General features: G+C 62.8%; 5 protein-coding genes across 5 annotated transcripts; 3 read left to right on the forward strand and 2 right to left on the reverse strand.

Moving 5' to 3' along the window:
• Nucleotides 1–600: 600 nt before the first annotated feature.
• CHLRE_07g322600v5 (uncharacterized protein) lies at nt 601–10,402 on the forward strand. Its single transcript, XM_043063993.1, has 15 exons — nt 601–1,503; nt 1,710–2,462; nt 2,713–3,066; nt 3,292–3,707; nt 3,929–4,170; nt 4,344–4,984; nt 5,205–5,339; nt 5,681–5,808; nt 6,077–6,153; nt 6,440–6,561; nt 6,742–6,794; nt 7,031–7,190; nt 7,600–7,712; nt 8,638–9,547; nt 9,753–10,402. Exons 1-15 carry the CDS (start codon nt 844–846, stop codon nt 10,044–10,046), a joined length of 5,058 nt encoding a protein of 1,685 aa, XP_042922561.1. The 5' UTR covers nt 601–843; the 3' UTR covers nt 10,047–10,402.
• Nucleotides 10,403–10,530: 128 nt separating this feature from the next.
• On the forward strand, nt 10,531–13,382 carry CHLRE_07g322650v5 (uncharacterized protein). The gene is made up of 2 exons (XM_001700812.2): nt 10,531–10,951; nt 11,177–13,382. Exons 1-2 carry the CDS (start codon nt 10,783–10,785, stop codon nt 12,007–12,009), a joined length of 1,002 nt encoding a protein of 333 aa, XP_001700864.1. The 5' UTR covers nt 10,531–10,782; the 3' UTR covers nt 12,010–13,382.
• Nucleotides 13,383–13,580: 198 nt separating this feature from the next.
• On the forward strand, nt 13,581–15,232 carry CHLRE_07g322700v5 (uncharacterized protein). The gene is made up of 2 exons (XM_001700813.2): nt 13,581–13,965; nt 14,113–15,232. Exons 1-2 carry the CDS (start codon nt 13,797–13,799, stop codon nt 14,934–14,936), a joined length of 993 nt encoding a protein of 330 aa, XP_001700865.2. The 5' UTR covers nt 13,581–13,796; the 3' UTR covers nt 14,937–15,232.
• A 12-nt stretch (nt 15,233–15,244) lies between these two features.
• Nucleotides 15,245–17,150, reverse strand: CHLRE_07g322750v5 (uncharacterized protein). The gene is made up of 2 exons (XM_043063994.1): nt 16,296–17,150; nt 15,245–16,159 (listed from the first exon to the last, which is right to left on the reverse strand). Exons 1-2 carry the CDS (start codon nt 16,640–16,642, stop codon nt 15,838–15,840), a joined length of 669 nt encoding a protein of 222 aa, XP_042922562.1. The 5' UTR covers nt 16,643–17,150; the 3' UTR covers nt 15,245–15,837.
• Nucleotides 17,151–18,387: 1,237 nt separating this feature from the next.
• On the reverse strand, nt 18,388–20,630 carry CHLRE_07g322800v5 (uncharacterized protein). The gene is made up of 2 exons (XM_043063995.1): nt 20,199–20,630; nt 18,388–19,952 (listed from the first exon to the last, which is right to left on the reverse strand). The coding sequence occupies exons 1-2, from the start codon at nt 20,362–20,364 to the stop codon at nt 19,120–19,122; spliced, it is 999 nt and encodes a 332-aa protein (XP_042922563.1). The 5' UTR covers nt 20,365–20,630; the 3' UTR covers nt 18,388–19,119.
• Between the last annotated feature and the right edge of the window lie 21 nt (nt 20,631–20,651).

The raw sequence follows: 20,651 nt of genomic DNA on the forward strand, positions 1-20,651 counted from the left end.
CCCGAAAACAACGCCTATGTAGGATGTTGGCTTCGGTCAATTTCGCGACTTGAGCCTCGACGAGCACGTTTTAGCCTGCTGTCAAGCGCTATTGCTCCAACAGATTGCATGTAACATATATATTAAGTGGCGGAGTCTGTATCCCGCTCTGCATTTTTCTCGGGGCGACGTCTCCTGGCCTCCTCGGCGTGCGGGTTTGGCTGGGGAAACGCACCCCCCGGACGTAGACGTGGCGGCTTCCTTGAAGGACAATCTACCAAGGGGTTTTGGCGCCATCCCGTGGGCGCCTCCCTGGGGACACGCTTTTTCCTGGAGTGGGACCCGCTTGCGTTCAATCGTGACACCTTGTCTTGGTCAGTCACTAGTAGTGACTGGCTTCACATACCGTCATGTGGAGGTTCAAGCGGTGGGAAGATCCATCTTTGGTAGCAATTTGGGTGGCAGCAGATCGGGCTGGAAAGGGCTCGGAGCGCGACTCGGGGGCCGGACGGTCGCATTGGGGCCAAGCCGCAGATGTGGCATGTCGCACACGAGCAGGGGAGGGCACAGCTCGGCCTCGAGTAGTGATATACTGCCCCATCGCTTTGTCGAAGCTATATAAACACACCGTCAGCTGATGAAGTGGTTCATTCTTGTGCTTTAGCGAGCGCGTGGGTCAAACGACAAACAGCCCACCCGTGCAGTGAACTTCGAGCAATACATCAGTTGAAGTGATCCGAGTATTATAATATCTCATACACACCTGAAGAAGGTTTGAACTCGAGCAAGTGGCGCAGCGTGCATGTCACTGCGCATTCGCGTGAATGCCTCTGGCTTGATAGCAGCAGTGCGCCTAAACTCAGCATGGGCTGCGGCGCGAGCACTCAGCACGGCGGCAAGGCCCCCGTCTCGCCGTCCCCAGCACCGCAGCCGCTCGGCAGCAGCGCGAACAGCACACGCGCGGCCCAGACTCCGCCGGATGGCGTAACGCAGCCCGCACCCGGAGAGCAATCTCTACACGCCTCCAATGAATGTATCACGACTCCAGTTGAAGTCTCAAACCCGCAGGCCCTACCGGCGCCCAAGGAGGAAGACATCACAGCCAGCCAAACGCCTCTACCCGCCACGTCACCACCGTTAGTGGCTGGATCCGACCTGGAGCCCGCGGCTGTGGAGGCGGCACTGGATGCAGGCGCAAACACGAGTGCGGGCATCAAGGGGGAGACAGCGGCGCCGGAGGCTGCTGCCTCCTGCACCTCGACGGAAGGAGGAGCGGCGGCGCCGGCGCCGGCGGCTATCAGCGACGCTGTGGTGACAAAAGCGGCGCCGGAGGCGCCTGGCAACGAAAGTGCTGCGGCAGCAAAGGCTGCTGCTGCTGCCGCTGCTGCTTCTGCCCTGTCAGACTACAGCGGTCGGTTGCAGCTGCGGCACACCATGTGCCTGCAGGGCCACCCGACCAGCTGCAGCCGCTGCCCGGGCGAGCTGCCGGCAGAGGGGCGGGAGGAGCTGTTTGAGCTGATGCAGGTGTGTGTGTGTGTGTGTGTGTGTGTGTGTGTGAGAGAGAGAGAGAGAGGTTTCTTTTCGCCATTCACCCTAAAATCAACAAGAGACAAGCGAGGAATGGTTGTGTGCCTGATCAAGAAGTAAAGGCCACAACAAGCCTGGTGTCAATCAATGGCTTGCATGCATGCACGGCGCACGCACCTGCCTCGTGCGCCCTGCGGCTGCAGGTGTGGCACCGCGACTGGCACGGCTTCCCCGCCTGGGACGCAGTGCTGAAGACGCGGGAGATCCTGAGCAAGGCGCAAGCCCCCCAGGCGCCAGCCGCCGGCGGCGGCACCACCGGCGACAAGGCCGCTGCTGGCACCGAGCAGGAGAATCGAGGTAGCGACGCCGGCGGCGTGTGGGCCTCCCTCACCAACGCCGAGCGCCGAATGGTGTGCGAAGCGACTGCTCTGAACGCGGCAATGGCGTACGACCTAAAGCTGAAGGACGTAAGGAAGGGGGGCCGCGCGGGACTGCACCTGAGGGTCCTGTCGGCGGCGCGCAGCCGCCGTCAGCAGCAACAGCAGCAGCAACAGCAACAGCAGCAGCAACAGCAGCAGCAGCAACAACAGCAGCAGCAGCAGCAGCAGCAGCAGCAGCAGCAGCAGCAGCAACAGCAGCAGCAGCAACAGCAGCAGCAGCAGCAACAGCAGCAGCAGCAGCAGCCTGCTGCCGCGTCAGCGGCGGGGGAGCACGCTACAGCGGCCGTGGAAGGCAGCAGTAGCAGCAATAGCTACTTCGTGGGCGCCAGGTCGCTGTCGACCTTTCTGTCCGCGCACAAGCTCACGGATGCGCGCGATGAGAGCTGCCACTTGGGCCTGCTGCACCTCAGCGGCGGCACGGCAGGCCTGAGCATGCAGCGGGCGGCGGAGCTGATCGTGGCGCCGGCGCTGGAGGCCGCTGGCGGCGTGAGCTATGCGGAGGCATTCTTCTCTCAGGTGCGACTAGGTGGGAGGGGGGCCTGGGGTAGTTCAATCCAGAACCCAAAGCAAGCCAACCGAGCGAACCCAGCCCCACCAGAGCGTGGAGGTGGTGTGGCCTTGCCTTGTGGGTCTGGGGTCGGGGGGGGGGAGGCGGGGGGCCGGGGGCTGAGGGGAGGAAGGGGAGACGGAGGCCGGGGGATGAGAGTTGAGGGTTCGGCATTGAACGCACCTGAGGTTGCTGCTGTCTCCGATTGCCTCTGTGCAGTTCAAGGGCTGCACGCTGCTGAGTGCGGAGACAGCAGCGGAGAACGAGAAGGTGCAGGGGGAGGTGGGGGAGAACGAGAAGGTGCAGGGGGAGGTGGGGGAGAAAGAGAAGGAGGAGAGCAGGTCACAGAAGAAGGCGGAGGAGGTGGTGCCGGAGAGCAACACGGGAGCCCAGCCTGCCGAGTCCGAGTCCAAGGGCGGCGGTGCGCCCAAGCAGGGCCCCGGTGCGCCCAAGCAGGGCCCCGTGTTTGTGTTCGTGCCAAACCCCAGCCCCTCCACGGGGCTGTACGGCCTCGTCATGGCGCTGTACGACATCCCCCTGCCCACCCCAGACGGCACGGACGTGAGGGCATGGGTGAGTCAATCGCCGCCTGCCGTACTTCGTCGTGACACGTGTGTGTATGTGTTTCGGTGTTGGCATCACCGCCATCGTACGGCTCAGCCGCACAGAGACGTTTGTGCCATGCCGTTTGTAAGGTCGTTGTTACAAGGGACGTCGGTGGTCCAGGCGCAATTCACATACACACACAGTCACACACCGCCCCTTCTTCGTTTCCCCCTTTTTATGCATCGTTCTTAGCTTGAGACATTCAGCTCGCCGCCCGCGTCTTGGAGCCACCGCGATGAAGCCGCCGCCACCGCGGCCGCCGGGGCCGCCACCGCCGCCGCGGCGTCGAAGCCCGGAGGCCGGGTGGTGCTGTTCACGGGCACAGGCTGGCCGCGTGTCGTGCAGGACGACCCCAGCGGCGGCGGGGATGCTGCTGGTAGCGGCGGTGGTGGCGATGAAAATGATGGCGTTGAAGCGGCGACGCCGGGTACGGAGATGGCTGCGGATGCGGGTGCGGCGGCGGCGGTGGCGGCGGCGGAGCAGCAGGCGCAGCGGGTGCTGCTGCTGCCGCCGTGCCTGACGTCAGCGGCGAGTGTGGGGCAGGTGCATGCGGCGGTGTCACGGGGCCTGGTGCCCCTGTTGGCTGTGGACTGGTTACACATGGGCAGGTGGGTGGGTCGGGGGGCGGCTGAGAAGTGCGAGATGCAGTCGGCAGGGTGCAGCTGAGACGGGAAGGCGCTAGACAGGGCAATGGCGAGGGGCAGAATGGGGAGTGCGCTGCTTGAATGGTCCAACCCGGCCCATGCAACCCACGCCTTCCCCTTGTTCTTTCTGGACACACACGAACACACACATACACACACACATGCGAACACGCACAAACACACAGGTATGGCATCCCCGGGAACTGGAAGGTCAGCATGGAACACCGCCACGCCTTCCACCACGCCTGGAAGTTGCGGGCTCAGGCGGTGGCCGCTGCCGCCCGGGCCGTCGCCGCGGCGCCCGAGCCGCCGGCCGCCCTGCTGGAGGCGGCAGCGGCAGCGGCGGCGGCGGCGGCGGCGGGAGGCGCTGCAGGGCGCGGCGGCGGTGGACTGAGGGCGGCGGAGCTGTGGCGGCGGTATCAAGCAGGTCAGCCCGTGCGTAGGCTGTCTGCAACAAGGGTGCCCGGCTGCCTCTGGGCTATGCCGGGTGAAGCCCCATTTACCGGTTCCAGCTACCCACACCCCATTCCCCCAATCCCCCGTCCCGGCCCGCACCCACACGCCCAACCCCTGCCTCCTCCCCCACACACACCCACACAGTCACCGCCGAGTTCCGTACCTCAGTCGACACGCTCCTGGAGGCCGCACACGCCGCCACCCTCGTCTTCCGCCCCATTGACTGGACCGGCGCCGCCAACACCGAGCCCCTGCCGCCGCCGCCGCCACCGCCGCCGCCGGGCGGGGCCACGTTGCTCGTGACGCGGGTGTTACACGTGGAGGTCCCGGCCGAGGGCCAGGAGGAGGCGGTGGCGGCGGCGGTGCAGATGCTTGGGGTGGGGCTGCCGCCGGGCCGTGCCGTCGTACTGGCACTAACCCTGGACACGCAGGAACTCCCCTGTCCCGCCGACATGACCCAGGGCGAGGCGGATGACGTGGCGGCTGCCTGGGTCACCCACTGGCGCTGCCTGCCCGACTGGGGCACAGTGCTGCGCGTGCGCGGTGCCTGTGGCGGCGGCGACCCCGGCGGCCTGTGGGCCCGGCTCGACAACGACCGGCGGCGGTCCGCGTGTGAGCTGGCGCTGCTGTACGGCGACGCGGCGGCGGCATGGGTGCCAAGCGAGGCGGTGGTGGCGGCTCGCAGGGAGGTGTCTAGCACGGGCGCGTTCGTGAGTCTGGGCTTTCTGGACCGATTCGCCCAGATGCACGACCTGCGGACGGAGCAGAAGCATGGAGCGCATCCGGTGAGGGATTGGCGGGAGGGGGGAAGCGGCGGGGTCGGGGATGGGAGGAGGGGAGCGTGGGGGTCTGGGGCGACAACGGCGGCGGATGGGCCGGCGCTGCAGCCCTCCTATTCCATCCCGTGAACAGCAAGAATGAAGTAGACCCAACTTACTTCATGAATCCGCTATTTTACGGTTTACACGCACGCACGCACTCGCCCGCCGGCCACGCCTCCCGCAGACCACCCGGGGCCCGCGGCTGGGCTGCTTCCCTGGCGGCGGCCGGTCCGGTGCTCCCGTGTGGAGCCCGGCCGGCGAGATCTACAACGCCACCACCACCTGGGTGTGCGCCAACATCGTGCTGCCAGCCACCAAGGCGCGTGTGTGTGGGGGGGGGGGGGCGACCTGGAGACTAAGGGGGGGGGGGCGGACACAGGGCTGGAGGGGTGTGGGCTCGCTTGGGCAGAAGCATAGACACACACACACACACACACACACACACACACACACACACACACACACACACACACACACACACACACACACACACACACACACACACACACACACACACACACACACACACAACCGCACGCATAGACACACACACACACACACACACGCATACGCACATAAACACGTATCACACACACAAACGGTATCTCTCTCTCACATACATACATACACACACACACACTCTCTCACACGCGCGCTCAGGGCTACGGTATGTCGTACCACGACCTGCTGCTGAGCCCGGAGGCGCAGTCCCGCCTGCGGCCCGGCGAGGACGCGTACGGGGCGGAGGCGGGGGACGTGAGCACACGCGCCTTTGCCAGCCATGCATGGTGAGGAGCACAGGGCAGGGCACAGGGCAGGGCACAGGGCAGGGCACAGGGCAGGGCACAGGGCAGGGCACGGTGGCCAGTTCGGAGGATGGGTTGCTGCGGGTGTACGGGTTGAATTTCATTGTGTCCACGGTTTGCTGGGTTGAGCTCTGGTCACACTCCCTTAGACTCCTGAAGCGCCAGCGGTCATTTCCCCAAGTACTGTTTCCGCCTTGTCACGACACCTCATGCATCTGCGCGCACACACGCACGCCTCACACACCGCCAGGGCCACGCAGTACCTGGAGTTCGCGGGCGCGCTCGCCACCAACGGCCAGACCACTGGCTGCAAGCACTACTGGATAGGTGCGGCGGCGGGGGTTTCTGATGCAGGCGGGGGTTTCTATACTCTACAGGCGGAGGGGGATGGCGCCTGCCGCCTTCGGTCTTGGGCTCGGGCACACACCAACCCCGCTCGTGCCAATTGCAATGGGCACAAGCAAGACCCGGCCCTCCCGGGACCATCATCCGCGCTTATGCTTCACTCACTCGCCTTGCAGTAGTGCTGCAACGTCTACACCTTGCGGGGCTCAACATACTCTAAATTTGTTTTGACCGTTCCGCTACACACACTACACACGCAACCTCGCAGACATCTTCCACAAGAACCAGTGGCAGGGTGTTCGCGAGTCGGACCTGAGAGACAACCTGTTGCTGAGCGGGCAGGTGGCGCTGGTGGTGCACCCCTTCCCACAGCCGCTGGCGGTCACACGGGTGCGCGGCGGGGTTCGCAGCGGTCCCAGTTACGGCGACTCAACACGGAGCAATCTTATCGATCCCATGCAGAAACACCTGACTTTGTACGCGTCACAACTATTCGTGTCTTGCCCGCATGTGTGTACTTGTACGTGTGTGTGTATTATACCCGTGTGTGTGTATTTGTGGCGGCTGCAGGTGTGGTGTCTGTACGAGCTACTGACGGCGCTGGAATTGGGGGTGGACATCACGTGAGGCGGGGGAAGGGGTGGGAGAGAGCGGCATTATCAACCCCAGGCATGAGGCGCTAGGAGCGGGAGGAGAGGAAGGACCGCGGAGCAACGCAGATGGGAGGGGAGGCGAGCACCTTGACCATCACAAACACACACACACACACACACACACACACACGCACACACACACACACACACACACACACACACACACACACACACACACACACAACCGCACGCATACACGCACACAGGCCCGCCCGCTCCGCTGCTGCCCTGGAGGGCTTCATTCGCTGCATGTGGGTGCGCGAGCACGAATACGACTTCTCGCCCAGCCAGGTGACTCCGGCGGTGCGGGCGGAGGTGGCGGCGCTGGACGTGGCCACCGCGCAGGCCACCATGCCGGCAGACAAGGTAGCGCTGGGGTGGGGTGGGGGAGGAAGGGAGGGATGGGGTTGAGAAGGCGCAATTAGGTGGCAGGGTGGTGGGGGCTGCGGTGAAGGCTGGATGGGGAGGGGCATGCGCAAATGCATGTGTGTGTGGCTGTGTGTGGCTGTATGTGGCTGTGCCTGCTCTTGACGGCTATGCGGTGGGCGGGGCGCACCTCGCTTTGTGTCTGGCCCGCCACTCGCGCACGCACAGCGCATATCCCACTCTTCCATACCGAGTGCCTTCACTGCCTTTACTGGCCTGCACAACCTGTGAAAATGAGACTTAGGCGGCTGCTGTTCATGTCATTTGCCGAGCTTTCCCTGCCCACGTCTCCTGACGTCACCATGTCTCCTGACGTGACGCCCCCATGCCTGCCTACCCGGCCCCACAGGACATGATTCTGGGCCGCATCCGCAACGGCATCGGCATTGAGCAGATGAACGCGCGCGTGCGGGAGCTGTTCCTGCAAATGGTGGAGAAGGTCATCAAGCCCCAGGTCGACAGGTGAGCGACGGAAGAACGGTGCTAGAGTCGGCTGGGGGCCGCTGCATGCCCGCGCGTTGGGCTCCGGCGCATATGGGGCGCCCCACCCCAAACACAGAAGCACACACACACACACGCACACACACACACACACACACACACACACACACACACACACACACACACACACACACACACACACACACACACACACACACACACACACACACATACAATCACACACACACACACACACTCCGTCTCTTTCCCAAATCGCGCAACCCCTAGTATAGTTAATTGGGCTGGGACTGGGCTGCGTGTTTGCTCTTGCTCGTCGCGCGCCGCCGCGCTAACATGTTCCTTCGCTCTTGTTCGTGACACTCCCCTGCTGCCGCCCTGTGCTCTGTTGTTTTCTTATTCGCTCGTAGGTGAGAATTTCATCGAGGATTGGGCGGGAGCTTGGACTTAGCGGCCAGGAGTAGCGACGAGGAGCTAGGAATCGTAGGAGTGCCTGGGCCTCACGGTACCGTGAGCACATGCATGGGTTTGCACCCTTGAGAGCGTGTGGACACGAATCCCCCCTCGAGGTTAGAGCAGCGGGGGTTGCGCGATTTCCGGTTGGTAAGACCGGCGGCTCACCGCAGCAGGTATGCGAGGTAACTTCAGGTAACATCCGTAAACCGTCGCTTTGCTGCATCGCATACACTGTCTTTGCGCAACGTTTTCCTTGTGCTCTTTAACACACACACACAATCACACACACACACACACAATCACGTAATCACAAACACAAACACAAACACAAACGCACCCCTGTGTCCCTCCTGCTGCACGCTGCAAACACCACCTTCCCCCTTTCTACCTTCCCCCTTTCTACCTCGCTATATATGTCTGTACCATCTTTGCAACCCCTCCCAACGTCCTCACCCCCAACGCGCACGCGCAGCCACATCGTTGAGGGATCCAACAGCATCTGCTTCGGCGGCGACGGCGTCGTGTGGTGCGTGGAGGCGCCGGAGGCGGCGCCGCAGACGGCCGCGGGAAGCGGGGAGCAGCTGAGGGGGCATGGGAAGGTGGCGGCGGCGGCCGGCCGTGCTGAGCAGTGGCGCCGCTACAGCCACGGCCACAGCTACAGCCACAGCCACAGCTGTGCTAGCCGGGTTGTGCGGGCCGCTGCTGGGCTGCTGGGGCGGGCGGCACGGCGCCCACGCGGCAAGGCGCGGTGCCAGGCGGCGCGGGGCCTCGCAGTGGCGGCAGCCCCCGCTGGCGGCGGCGACCGCGGCGGCGGCGGCGTGTGTGGCGGTGGGAAGAAAAGGCGCGGCGCCGGGCGCCACGTCCACTCGGTGGGTGCAGCCGCTCTGGCGCTGGCAGCAGCTGATGACGCCGCCGCCACCGCCAGCGGGGCCGTCGGCGCGGCAGGCGTTGGTTGCACGCCGCCCAGGCTAGCAGCAGCAGCAGCAGCAACACCGGTAGTGGCGGCGACGGCGACGGCGGCGGCGGCGGTGCCTCGGCGCGTGGCGGCGCTGCGGCCGGGCGACCGCATCCTGACCGCTGACGGCGGCGTGAGCACTGTGGTGCTTGTGACCGTGGACCCCGTGTGCCCCGTGATGGGCATGGAGTTGTGTGAGCTGCCCACACCCCTTTGCGGCGGCGGCCCCGGGGGCGTCACCGCTGGCGGGACCGGTGGCGGAACCGGTGGCGGCGACGTCATGGACGGCGATGCTGAGGGAGGCACGGGTGGTGGTGGTGGCGGCGGTGGCAGCCTGTTGGTGACGCCCGACCACCCAGTGCGGGTGGGCGGCGTGTGGCGGCTGCCGAGGGAGCTGGCGCCCGTGCGGAGGCTGCGTGCAGAGCAGGTGGGCGTGCGTCCGCATGCACGGGTGCGCTCCTTTCCACCCGCACAAACCAACACGGGCGCCGGCACATGCACACACAGTGAATACACGTCCACCACACACACATACCGTACACATTGCACACGCAACATGCACTCGTTCTGTTTCCCTTGAGGACACACATCCAAGTGTACGGACACCCGCCGGTGCCTCCATCCGCCGCCAGGTGCCGTACGGGGCCGTGTACAACCTGGAGCTGAAGCCGCCGGGCCCGCTGTGTGTGAGCGGGCTGGCGCTGGTGGCGCTTGGGCAGGACAGCAGCGCCGAGCTGCGGCAGGGCGTGGACTCCGCCAGTGACGCCTTGTGGGGCTGGGGCTGGCGGGGTAACCCGGACAGGGCCAGGAGGCTGGAGGCGCAGGCGCGCAGGGAGGCGGCGTGGCGGTCGGGGGAGGTGGAGGGGGTGGGGGTGGAGGAGGCGGGGGCGGGGGGCAGGGTGGCGGGGCTGGCGAGGGCGGTGTAGCGTCTGGTCGCGCGGCGGCGGTGTCGGGGGTGGCGGTGGCGGCAGCAGGGGAAACAGTGCAGGGGGCAGATGGGCTGATGTCACAGCCGTGTGTGGAAGGAATGAGTGGGAGCGAAAACTGGTATATGTGCATGGGAGGTGATGGGCTCAGGAGGCAGGGCGGGGCTAGTGGAGGCAGGCCGCACTTGCAGGACTGCAAGTGGTGTACGGTTTGTGAAGGAGGCGCAGCACTCGTGTGCCTGCCACAGACTGACTGACAGATAATGTTTGTGAAGGGTTTGCGGTACTCGGGTGTTGAGCTGATAAGCTTGGGGATGCACATAGCAGCAGCTAGGGGTACTTCCTTAGCCAGTCCGCCGGTGGCACGCCGTGGATTTCACTGCCGGCCGGCTGCACGGGCGGATTGTGGCGATTCGCGGACGTGCCTCGCTATGCAGCGGCTTAGGTCTTGTCCCATAGCAATCATATTATGCTGCTGCGATCGCAAACGCATGCCTGTGCCTCGCGCGCGGGCGCGAAGCCTTTCGGCTGCGCAGCGCTGTCCTTTGGGGTCGCCTCAGCGCGCCCGGCAGCACGCTACACAGTCACGCATGCAACGAGGCCTAGAAGTTCCACTGAAATATCAGGTGGCTATGATAGCCGGGCAAGCTACCTATGCGTTGAGCTGAACAAGGAGTTCCGTGCATGCGCAAGCCTGGACGAGCTCAAGTCTGCCTACGAAAGCGGATCCTCGCATATGGACTCTGTGAATCTGGCGACGCTATGGTACCAACTTGTCGTCTTCGCGAAGCCCTCCACTAACTTCGCCGCATGCCAGCAGTTCGCGCGGAGTCTGCTCAGCAAGACACTCGCGTTTGTGCCTACGATGGAGCTGCGGCCACTTTCGAATGTGATATACGCAATGGGTAAGCTGGAGCATTGGGCGCGACGTGGGCGCGGGGCCGAACGTGGGAGGGTGCTTCCTGTACCGATACCGGTAGCAGGTGTGGCTGGGGGGCCTGCGTATGCACCGTCTGGGCGTGGGGTTGATACAGGCGCTAGGGAGCTTGATGTCGACTGGTTGCCATCATCCCTTACTGACCGAAGTGCCTTTATTTCCCTGTTCGCCTACTGCCCCTGCCCCCGTGCAGGCAAGCTTCGGCTGGACCTGGCGTCAGAGCCCATGGGCCCCTACCTCACCTCGCATGTGGAGGAGCGTGTTGCAGAGCTGCTGGATAAGGAGGGCTTCCACAACGAAAAGGATATCGGGCAGCTGTGGTACGGCCTGGCCCTGTGCAAATACGAGTGGGACAGTGCGTTGCTGACGCGCCTGGCTGCCGGCACCATTGAGGTTCTGGATGAGCGGGAGCATTTGATGGGCACCGGTGACGTACTCGCCAACATGGCGCAGCTCGCGGAGTCCATCTCTATTACAAACCAGCAGAAGGAGGAGCTGGCGCGGGCGGTAGGCGTGCTCATGGATCGCGTCGAGGAGGAGCCGCAGAGCGTCAAGGCACTTGCCGGCATGGCGTGGGCTTCACTCGCATTCGAGCTGCCCGTGCCTCAGTCGCTGCTCCGGCGCCAAGTCAAACTGCTGCTGGAGGCACCCAGGCCATTTACGGACCTCAAATCACCTCGTACAGGTTTGGGGCATTGTCTCAGAGACCTCAGCAAACTCGGCGCCAAGCCCGAGACGCCGGCGGAGGCGCAGGCTTGGTTCGAGATGCTGCGCGACATCACGCCAACACAGTGGACATTGGAAGAGGTGCGAGTGGGGCTCGGAACGTTGGCGTCATGCAACACCTACTCGCCCTCGCCCGAGGCAAAGCAGATGGTGCTGGATGCCGCGGCCTCCAAGGGCGTGCGGTCCGCGGCGGACGCGGGCGTGCTGCTGCAGCTGTCCGAGGCGTGGGGCATTGCGCTGCCGGCAGAGGTGCGCGCTCGTTTAGTGCGCATGCGTGGCAGCGGCGGTCCCAAGCCGTAGGTGCATACGCCGGGCTGTGTCGCGAGGCTGTGAGGAAGGAAGATGCAGTAGAGCATGTAGTGCCCCGCTGCCTCATAGCCACGGTAACATGCATGGCAGGCCGCCTGGTTGTGTCTGCAGGGGCGAGCGGGGGATACAAGCTAGGGTAGTGGGGATTGTGATTGCAAGTGTGGTTGCAATGAAGGGTTGCTGCAAGCGCATGCAGTGGCACAAAGTTGCACTGAGCAGCATGAAGAGCGGCGTTCGCGTCTGGGGCGGGTCGCTTGCACATGCAAGAAAGTGGTTGCAGTAGCGCATGCTGCGCCGCTTTGGGCCGAGTACGGCATGGCCCGTCCCGTGGACCGTGCCCCTTGGGAATGTGTGATGCGGTCATGGGTTTACTTCACCCTGTGTGTTTTTGACATCGGAAGGTTGCTTATCTAGCACGGCTTGGATTGTTGTCCTCGGGATGTATGCGCGCACGGCAGTAGAGACGCAGCAACTGGGCCTCCTGAAGGGATGCGCACAAAGCCACAAAGCAGTCAGGTTCGTGGCTCTTGAGGGTGGTGGCAAGGGTGGCAAGGCAGCGGCACGGTCATGAAGAGCAGCGTCAAGGAAGAGAGCAGCATGAGAGCACAACAGAGACGGTAGGTCGTAGACACCGCTCCAAGCCCAGTGCGTGATGATGGCTCATGGCCCTACTAGTGGGGTACGGTAGGTCATGTGCGTGCAGCAGCCACGTGCGGGTTGCTATCAGCAGAGCGCCAGGGATGTAGCGCCATAAACGGATCTTAAGTTACACGCGGCTGGGGCCAGCGGCGTCACGGAGGCAGCGACATTGTGTGCATGTGAAGGCATTGTGGGCTTGGCATGCCTGTCGCGGGTTAATCCAGTGTGTGAGAGGCGGCCGGCGGTGGTGCGGTCATCTGTGACGTGGCGGTGCGAATGATTGCTTCAACTGGTAAATAAATCCGGGCAAGATGGCGAGTGAGTGGAATGCCGTAGGGGGAGCTGCGTGGGGTCCGCTGCACGCTGCAATAGTATGCGGCAGTAAGCGGTGACATGCATGAGGCGAGTTTCTATGGAGATGTAGCAAGCCTACCTAAGACTCCACTACGCGCTCTGCCATTAGTATCCCGCCGGCGGCAGCAGGCGCAACAGTGAAGGGGCTGGTGGATCGATATCCCGGCGTGTGTGGAGGGGGTAAGTGGGGGCAGAGCCGCAGAAGCAGGCATGCGTGCATTGGTGGTGGGAACCTCAGAAAGGAGGGCGGGACTGGTCAGGGGTTCCTGGGGCTGTGGAGGAGAAGGCATGCTCAAGACAGATGTTGCTGTCCTCGAGACTGGCAAGGACGCCTGTCTTCAGGTTTGCCATGGACCGAAAAGCTTGGGAAAGCACACAGCGAGGCAAGGGAGAAGCAGCAGCAGCCAGTGGCACTTCGCTAGACGGATGGCTGGCCAAGCTGGCCGTGCATTTCACGGCCGGCTGGCTGCATGGGCGGATTGTGGCGATTCGCGGCGGAACGGTGCCTCTCTATGCAGCGGGCTAGATCATCTTGTCATATTATTTACAACATGCTGCTGCAAGCCCAAATGCGCACCTGGGCCCCGCGCGTGGGCGCGAAGCCCTTCAGCTGCCCACCGCTGTCACGAGTCGCCCGGCCGCGCTCCGCTGCAAAATCAATTGCAACACGAGGATTGTATGCAGAGGATAGGGCAAGCGCAGTGCATATCGAGCTCAACAAAGAAATCCGTTTCACCCGCGGGCTCACGGACCTGGAAATCCTTTACCAGACTCGGGCAGCGGATATGAATGCCGTTAATGTGGCCACTTTCTGGATCCAGCTTACAATTGTCGCCACGGACGCCAAGCGCACAATGCAATGCCAGCAGCTTGCACGGCGGGTGCTCGGCAAGACGCTCGCGTTTACGCCTGTCATGGAGCTGCGGCAGCTGGCAAATGTCCTGTACTCCATGGGTGAGCGGGCGCACGCAAGCACACTTTGGTTTACAGGGGGAACGCATGCGTGCGTCGTGTCTTTGTTCACCCCAATGCGCCCTGTGTTACATGAGGGACTTGGAAGACCATAACCTGCACAGATGGCATCACTGTCCCTGCTTGCAGGGAAGCTGCGCCTGGAGCTCTCAAAGGAACAGCTTGGTCCCCACCTGACGGAACATATCGAGTCGCGCTTGGGGGAGCTGCTGGATAGAAAGGGCTTTGGCAACGAGCTTGATCTGACGCAGCTATGGTACGGCCTGGCCCTGTGCAAATTCCAGTGGGACAGCGAGCTGCTGACACGCCTGGTTGCCGGCACCATTGGTGAAATGGAGGCGTGGGAGAGCATGACGGGCGCTGGCGATACCCTCGCCAACATGGCGCAGCTCGCGGAGTCCATCACCCTGACAGACCAGCAAAAGCAGGACCTCGTTGGCGTCATAGGCGCGCTGACGGATCGCGTCGACCTGGAGCGGAGGGACTTCCACGCGCTGTCTGGAACGGTGTGGGCCACCCGCAGCCTGCAGCTAGCCGTGCCGAAGCCGCAGCTGCGGCGCCAGGTGAACCTGCTTCTAGCGGCCCCCAGGCCGCTCTCTGTCCGCCGTTCGCTTGTCTCCCGTTTCCTTGAGAACTGCTCCAAGCTCGGCGCCAAGCCCGAGACGCCGGCGGAGGCGCAGGACTGGTTTGAACTGCTAAAGGACGCCGGGCCTGCGGAGTGGAAGGTTGAGGAAATTCGGTGGGGGCTCGGGACGTTGGCGACGATCGACAAGTTCTCGCCCTCGCCCGAGGTGAAGCAGATGGTGCTGGATGCCGCGGCCTCCAAGGGCGTGCGATCCGCGGCGGACGCGGGCGTGCTGCTGCAGCTGTCCGAGGCGTGGGGCATTGCGCTGCCGGCAGAGGTGTGCGCCCGCTTGGTGCGCATGCGTGGCAGCGGCGGTCCCAAGCCGTAGGTGCATACGCCGGGCTGTGTCGCAAGGCTGTGAGACCGGAAGATGCAGTATACCGTTAATCCGTGATGGTAGCGCAAGCATAAGCCCGGGCAGGCCGGGGTAGCTATGGCGCAATGCCAGCTGAAGACGGAGAGGATGGAAAGCAATGATTGAGCCAGCAAACTTGCAATGCGAAACAGAGCTCCTTCACTCGCCTCATGTATGCATATGGTACCACCACACAGGCGCATGCTACCGCAGCTAGCGTGCAGCGGACCTCGGGCAGCGCTGTCTTGTGGTGTTGCGCCTTTAGAACTACTGCCGCAACAGTATCTACCAGTCGAAGCAACAGCACCAAAACCCCTTAACACAACAGTGACAACACCACTGTCCTCACACGTACTGTGCATGGGGAGATCCACGACATGCATATCAAGCCCTTCAGATGTCACAAACACGCACGTAATAAGCCCATGACCTCACCACATTCCCTGAGGGGCACGGCCATGCCTACGGCCGTGGGCCGCGGCCACACAGCGGCACGCGCGGCACGCGGTGGCCGAACGGCTATTAACGTACTCTGCTCAAAGCAGCCCAGCATGCGCTACTGTACCCACCGCCTCGCATGCGCAAGCGACCCGCCCCACATGCAAACACAGCTCCTTCAGCTGCTCCTCGGTGCTCACTTTTAACATACACTGCCATCTCAACACCCCTTGCAAACACCATCCGACGTTTCTTCCCTTCCAACCACACTTGCAACCGCAATCCCCTCTGCCCTAGCTTTCATCCCCCGCTAGCCCCTGCAGCCACACCGTATGCTACCGTATCAATGAGGCAACGGGGCAGTGCATCTGTGCATGCTACCGGTATACTGCATCTGCCTTGCTCACAGCCTCGCGACACAGCCCAGCGTAAGTAGCTACGGCTTGGGGCCGCCGCTGCCACGCATGCGCACTAAACGAGCGCGCACCTCTGCCGGCAGCGCAATGCCCCACGCCTCGGACAGCTGCAGCAGCACGCCCGCGTCCGCCGCGGACCGCACGCCCTTGGAGGCCGCGGCATCCAGCACCATCTGCTTTGCCTCGGGCGAGGGCGAGTAGGTGTTGCATGACGCCAACGTTCCGAGCCCCACTCGCACCTCTTCCAATGTCCACTTCGTGGGCGCGATGTCGTTCAGCAGTTCAAACCAAGCCTGCGCCTCTGCCGGCGTCTCGGGCTTGACGCCGAGTTTGCTGAGGTCTCTGAGACAATACCCGAAAACCGTGCGAGGTGATGCGAGCTCTGGAAACGGCCTGGGGGAAGCCAGCACCAGCTTGGCTTGCCGCCGCAGCAGTGACTGAGGCACGGGCAGCTCGAATGCACGTACGTGTGGCCCACGTCATACCGGCAAGTGACTTGGTGCTCCGCAAGTCATCCGCAACGCGATCTGTCAGTATGGCAATCGCCCGCGCCAGCTCTGCCTTATGCTGGTCTGTGAGGGAGATGGACTCCGACTGCTGTGCCATGTTGGCGAGCGTGCTACTAGCGCTAGTCAGGAGCTCCCGCTCGGAAAGGCCCCCAACGGTGCCGGCAGCCAGGCGCGTCAGCAACGCAGAGTCCCACTTGTATTTGCACAGGGCCAGGCCGTACCACAGCTGCCCGATATCATTTTCGTTGTGGAAGCCCTCCTTATCCAGCAGCTCTGCAACACGCTCCTCCACATGCGAGGTGAAGTAGGGGCCCATGGGCTCTGACGCCAGGTCCAGCCGAAGCTTGATTGCCTGCACGGGGCCAGGGGCAGTAGGCGAACAGGGGAATAAAGGCACTTCGGTCAGTAAGGGATGATGGCAACCAGTCAACATCAAGCTCCCTAGCGCCTGTATCAACCCCGCCCCCAGGCGGTGCACATGCAGGCCCCGCACCCTGCCACCACACGGGTATGACGCCGGTCTGGAGAGGGGCAAGAACGTGTCCACACGTGTTTCTACGCGCTCGCGTAGATTTAGCGTCCCTCTTTCAGGAATTGAATTATATGACGTATAAGGGTGCTAAAGTTTAGCTCCCATCGCGTTTTGCGAGGGTGGCTGTCGGCACATTTCGCGAGGCATGCTTTCGCCAGAGTCGCACTTTCAAGCCCCGGACCCTCAAAGCAGTCTTATGAGATATAGCATAGTCGACGGCAAACTAGTTTGGCGTAAAAGCAAGCTGTCTGCGCGAACTTGTAGAGCATGTTGACGGCGACATCACCAAATCGGTCGCAGACAAGGTATTTCGGGTGTATATAGTATGTACATAATACCGTGCCCAGAACCCCACTCGCCGGGAGGGCAACTTTGTACAGCCACGTATGTGCATGTTACAGCCCATGCCGTATGACCCCTTTCCCTGACCGGCGTCATACCCGTGTGCCCTGCCACGCCTGCTCCTTATTAAAGTTCCCCAGTCCACCAACAACATCCGCACCGAGGCGCAGGCGCGGGAGGCGGCGCTGGGCGCGCTGGTGCGCGGACGCAAGAAGGAGGTGCTGCCGGAGGGCTCAAGCGGGTCCCACTCGCGCACGGCCCTGCGGGCCGGTCGTGTCCCCAGCCCAATACCTTTCCTATAGCATCTTATATCACATATAAGGTCATTAGAGTAACCCGGGGGCATTGAATCGAGCCGGGGCCGACCTCGAACATCTAAATGTCGCGTTCGCCAGGACACGCCATACCAGGCCAGACAGTAGCCTAACTACACCTATGCATATATCTGTGTTGACGGCAATCGATAAAGCCCGAAAACAACGCCTATGTAGGATGTTGGCTTCGGTCAATTTCGCGACTTGAGCCTCGACGAGCACGTTTTAGCCTGCTGTCAAGCGCTATTGCTCCAACAGATTGCATGTAACATATACATTAAGTGGCGGAGTCTGTATCCCGCTCTGCATTTTTCTCGGGGCGACGTCTCCTGGCCTCCTCGGCGTGCGGGTTTGGCTGGGGAAACGCACCCCCCGGACGTAGACGTGGCGGCTTCCTTGAAGGACAATCTACCAAGGGGTTTTGGTGCCATCCCGTGGGCGCCTCCCTGGGGACACGCTTTTTCCTGGAGTGGGACCCGCTTGGGAGGGCTGGCGCTTCGGCACGGACGCCGACAACAGCCTGCTTGACTACCTCCGGCCCAACACCGTGCTGCGAGAGCTGTGAGGCGCGAGGCAGGCAGCAGGCAGGCAGCGGGGGCCTGGCTGGGAGGTCGAGGCCGTGTGTGAGAGGAGGAGGCGAGGTGGAAGCAGCGGCCTGACTGTGTGGTATTACTGGAGGAGTGGTGGGCCGACGGGGGACGGAGCAGGCATGTGGGCAGTGTTGGGAACTTCAGGACACGTGTAAGGTACGTTGCGACGGGCACGCAATGGCCAGGGAGCCAGTGACGTTAATCTGTTATGGTAGCGCAAGCACCAGCGCGGGGTAGTTATGCTGCAATGTCAGCTGAAGACGGAGAGGACGGAAAGCAGTGATGGAGCCAGCAAACTTGCAATATGAAACAGAGCTCCTTCACTCGCCCCATGCACACGGTACCACCACACAGGCGCATACTACCGCAGCGTGCAGCGGACCTCGGGCAGCGCTGTCTAGAAGTGTTGCGCCTGCCATCTATTGCCCGCAACAATATCTACCAGTCGAAGCAACAGCACCAAACCCCGTCACACAACAGTGACAACACCACTGTCCTCACACGTACTGTGCATGGGGAGATCCACGACATGCATACCAGGCCCTTGAGATGTCACAAACACGTAAGCCCATGAATTCACCACATTCAAGACCCGTGGCCACAAACTAAAACGGCACGCGGCGGCCAAACGCCTATTACCGTACTCGGCTCAAAGCGGCCCAGCATGCGCTTCTGTACCCACTGCCTCGCATGTGCAAGCGACCCGCCCCACACGCGAACACCGCAGAACACCGCAGCACCGCTCATTAAGCTGCTCCTCGGTGCTCACTTTTGCCACTGCCATTTCAACACCCCTTGCAAACACCATCCGACGTTTTCTTCCCTTCCATCCACACTTGCAACCGCAATCTCTTCTACCCTAGCTTTTATCCCCTGCTAGCCCCTGCAGCCACAACTAGACGGCATGTCAAATACCGATTGCTACCGTATCAATGAGGCATCAGCGGGGCAGTGCATCTGTGCATGCTACCGGTATACTGCATCTGCCTTTATCACAGCCCCCTGACACAATTCGCTACGGCTTGGGACCGCCGCTGCCACGAATGCGCACTAAACGAGCGCGCACCTCTACCGGCAGCGCAATGCCCCACGCCTCGGACAGTTCTAGTAGCACACGCACGTCCGCCGCGGACCGCACGCCCTTGGAGGCCGCGGCCCGCTGAACCATCTGCTTTGCCTCGGGCGAGGGCGAGTAGGTGTTGCATGACACCAGCGTCCCAAGCCCCCACCGAATTTCGTCCACATTCCACTCCGCAGGCCCGGCGTCGTTCAGCACGTCAAACCAGGCCTGCGCCTCCGCTGGGGAGTCGGGCGTGAGCCCCAGCTTGGCGCAGTGCCTGAAGAAGTGCGAGAAGTGCGCACGCGTGCTGCGATCGGAATTGATTGGCCTGGGGGCTGCGAGAAGCAGGTTGACTTGGCGGCGCAGCAGCTGCTTCGGCATGGGCAGCTGCAGGCGCTGAGTGGCCCACGCCATGCCCGTCAGAGCTTGAAAGCACTTCCGCTCTTCGTCGACACGGTCTGTCAGCACGCCGATGGCTCGCACCAGCTCGGCCTTCTGCTGGGGTGTAAGGGAGATCGACTCCGCTAGCTGTGCCATGTTGGCGAGAGCATCGCCGGCGCCCGCCAATCCCTCCCACGCCTCCATTTCCTCAATGGTGCCGGCAGCCAGTCGCGTCAGCAACCCGCTGTCCCACTTGTATTTGCACAGGGCCAGGCCGTACCACAGTTGCCCGATGTCCTTTTCGTTGTGGAAGCCCTCCTTATCCAGCAGCTCTGCAACGCGCTCCTCCACGTGCGACGTGAGGTAGGGGCCTGTGGGCTCTGACGCCAGGTCCAGCCGAAGCTTGCCTGCACGGCAGGGACAGTAGGGGAACAACGAAATAAAGGCACTTCGGTCGAGAAGGGATGGCAACCAGTCGACATCAAGCTCCCTAGCGCCTGTATCAACCCCATGCCCAGACGGTGCATATGCAGGCCCCGCAGCCCGCCACGCCTGCTCCAAATTAAGCACCCGCTCCCATTGCGCCAACTCCCCACCCCCGCCAGGGTTAACCCCCCGCCAGGGGCACCCCCGCCGCCCACACGCCAGCTCACCCATCGCGTACAGCACATTCGCTAGCGGCCGCAGCTCCATCGTAGGTACAAACGCGAGCGTCTTCCCGAGCAGACTCCGCGCAAATTGCTGGCATGCGGTGAAGTTGTGGGGCTTCGCGAAGACGACAATTTGGTACCACAGCGTCGCAACGTTCACAGAGTCCATATGCGAGGACCCGCTTTCGTAGGCAGACTTGAGCTCGTCCAGGCTTGCGCATGCACGGAACTCCTTGTTCAGCTCAACGCACAGGTGGCTCGCCCGGCTATTCTGATAGCCACCTGATGTTTCAGTGGATCGACTAGGTCTCGTCGCGTGAATACGCGTGATTTTGGAGCGCGCTGCCAGACGCGTCGGGGTCGCGACTTGTGACAGCGCTGCGCAGCCGAAAGGCTTCGCGCCCGCGCGCAAGCCACAGGCACGCGTTTGCGATCGCAACAGCATGTTGAAAATAG

The sequence above is a fragment of the Chlamydomonas reinhardtii genome, chromosome 7, assembly GCF_000002595.2.
Source record: "Chlamydomonas reinhardtii strain CC-503 cw92 mt+ chromosome 7, whole genome shotgun sequence".
In the NCBI taxonomy this organism is placed as follows: domain Eukaryota; kingdom Viridiplantae; phylum Chlorophyta; class Chlorophyceae; order Chlamydomonadales; family Chlamydomonadaceae; genus Chlamydomonas; species Chlamydomonas reinhardtii.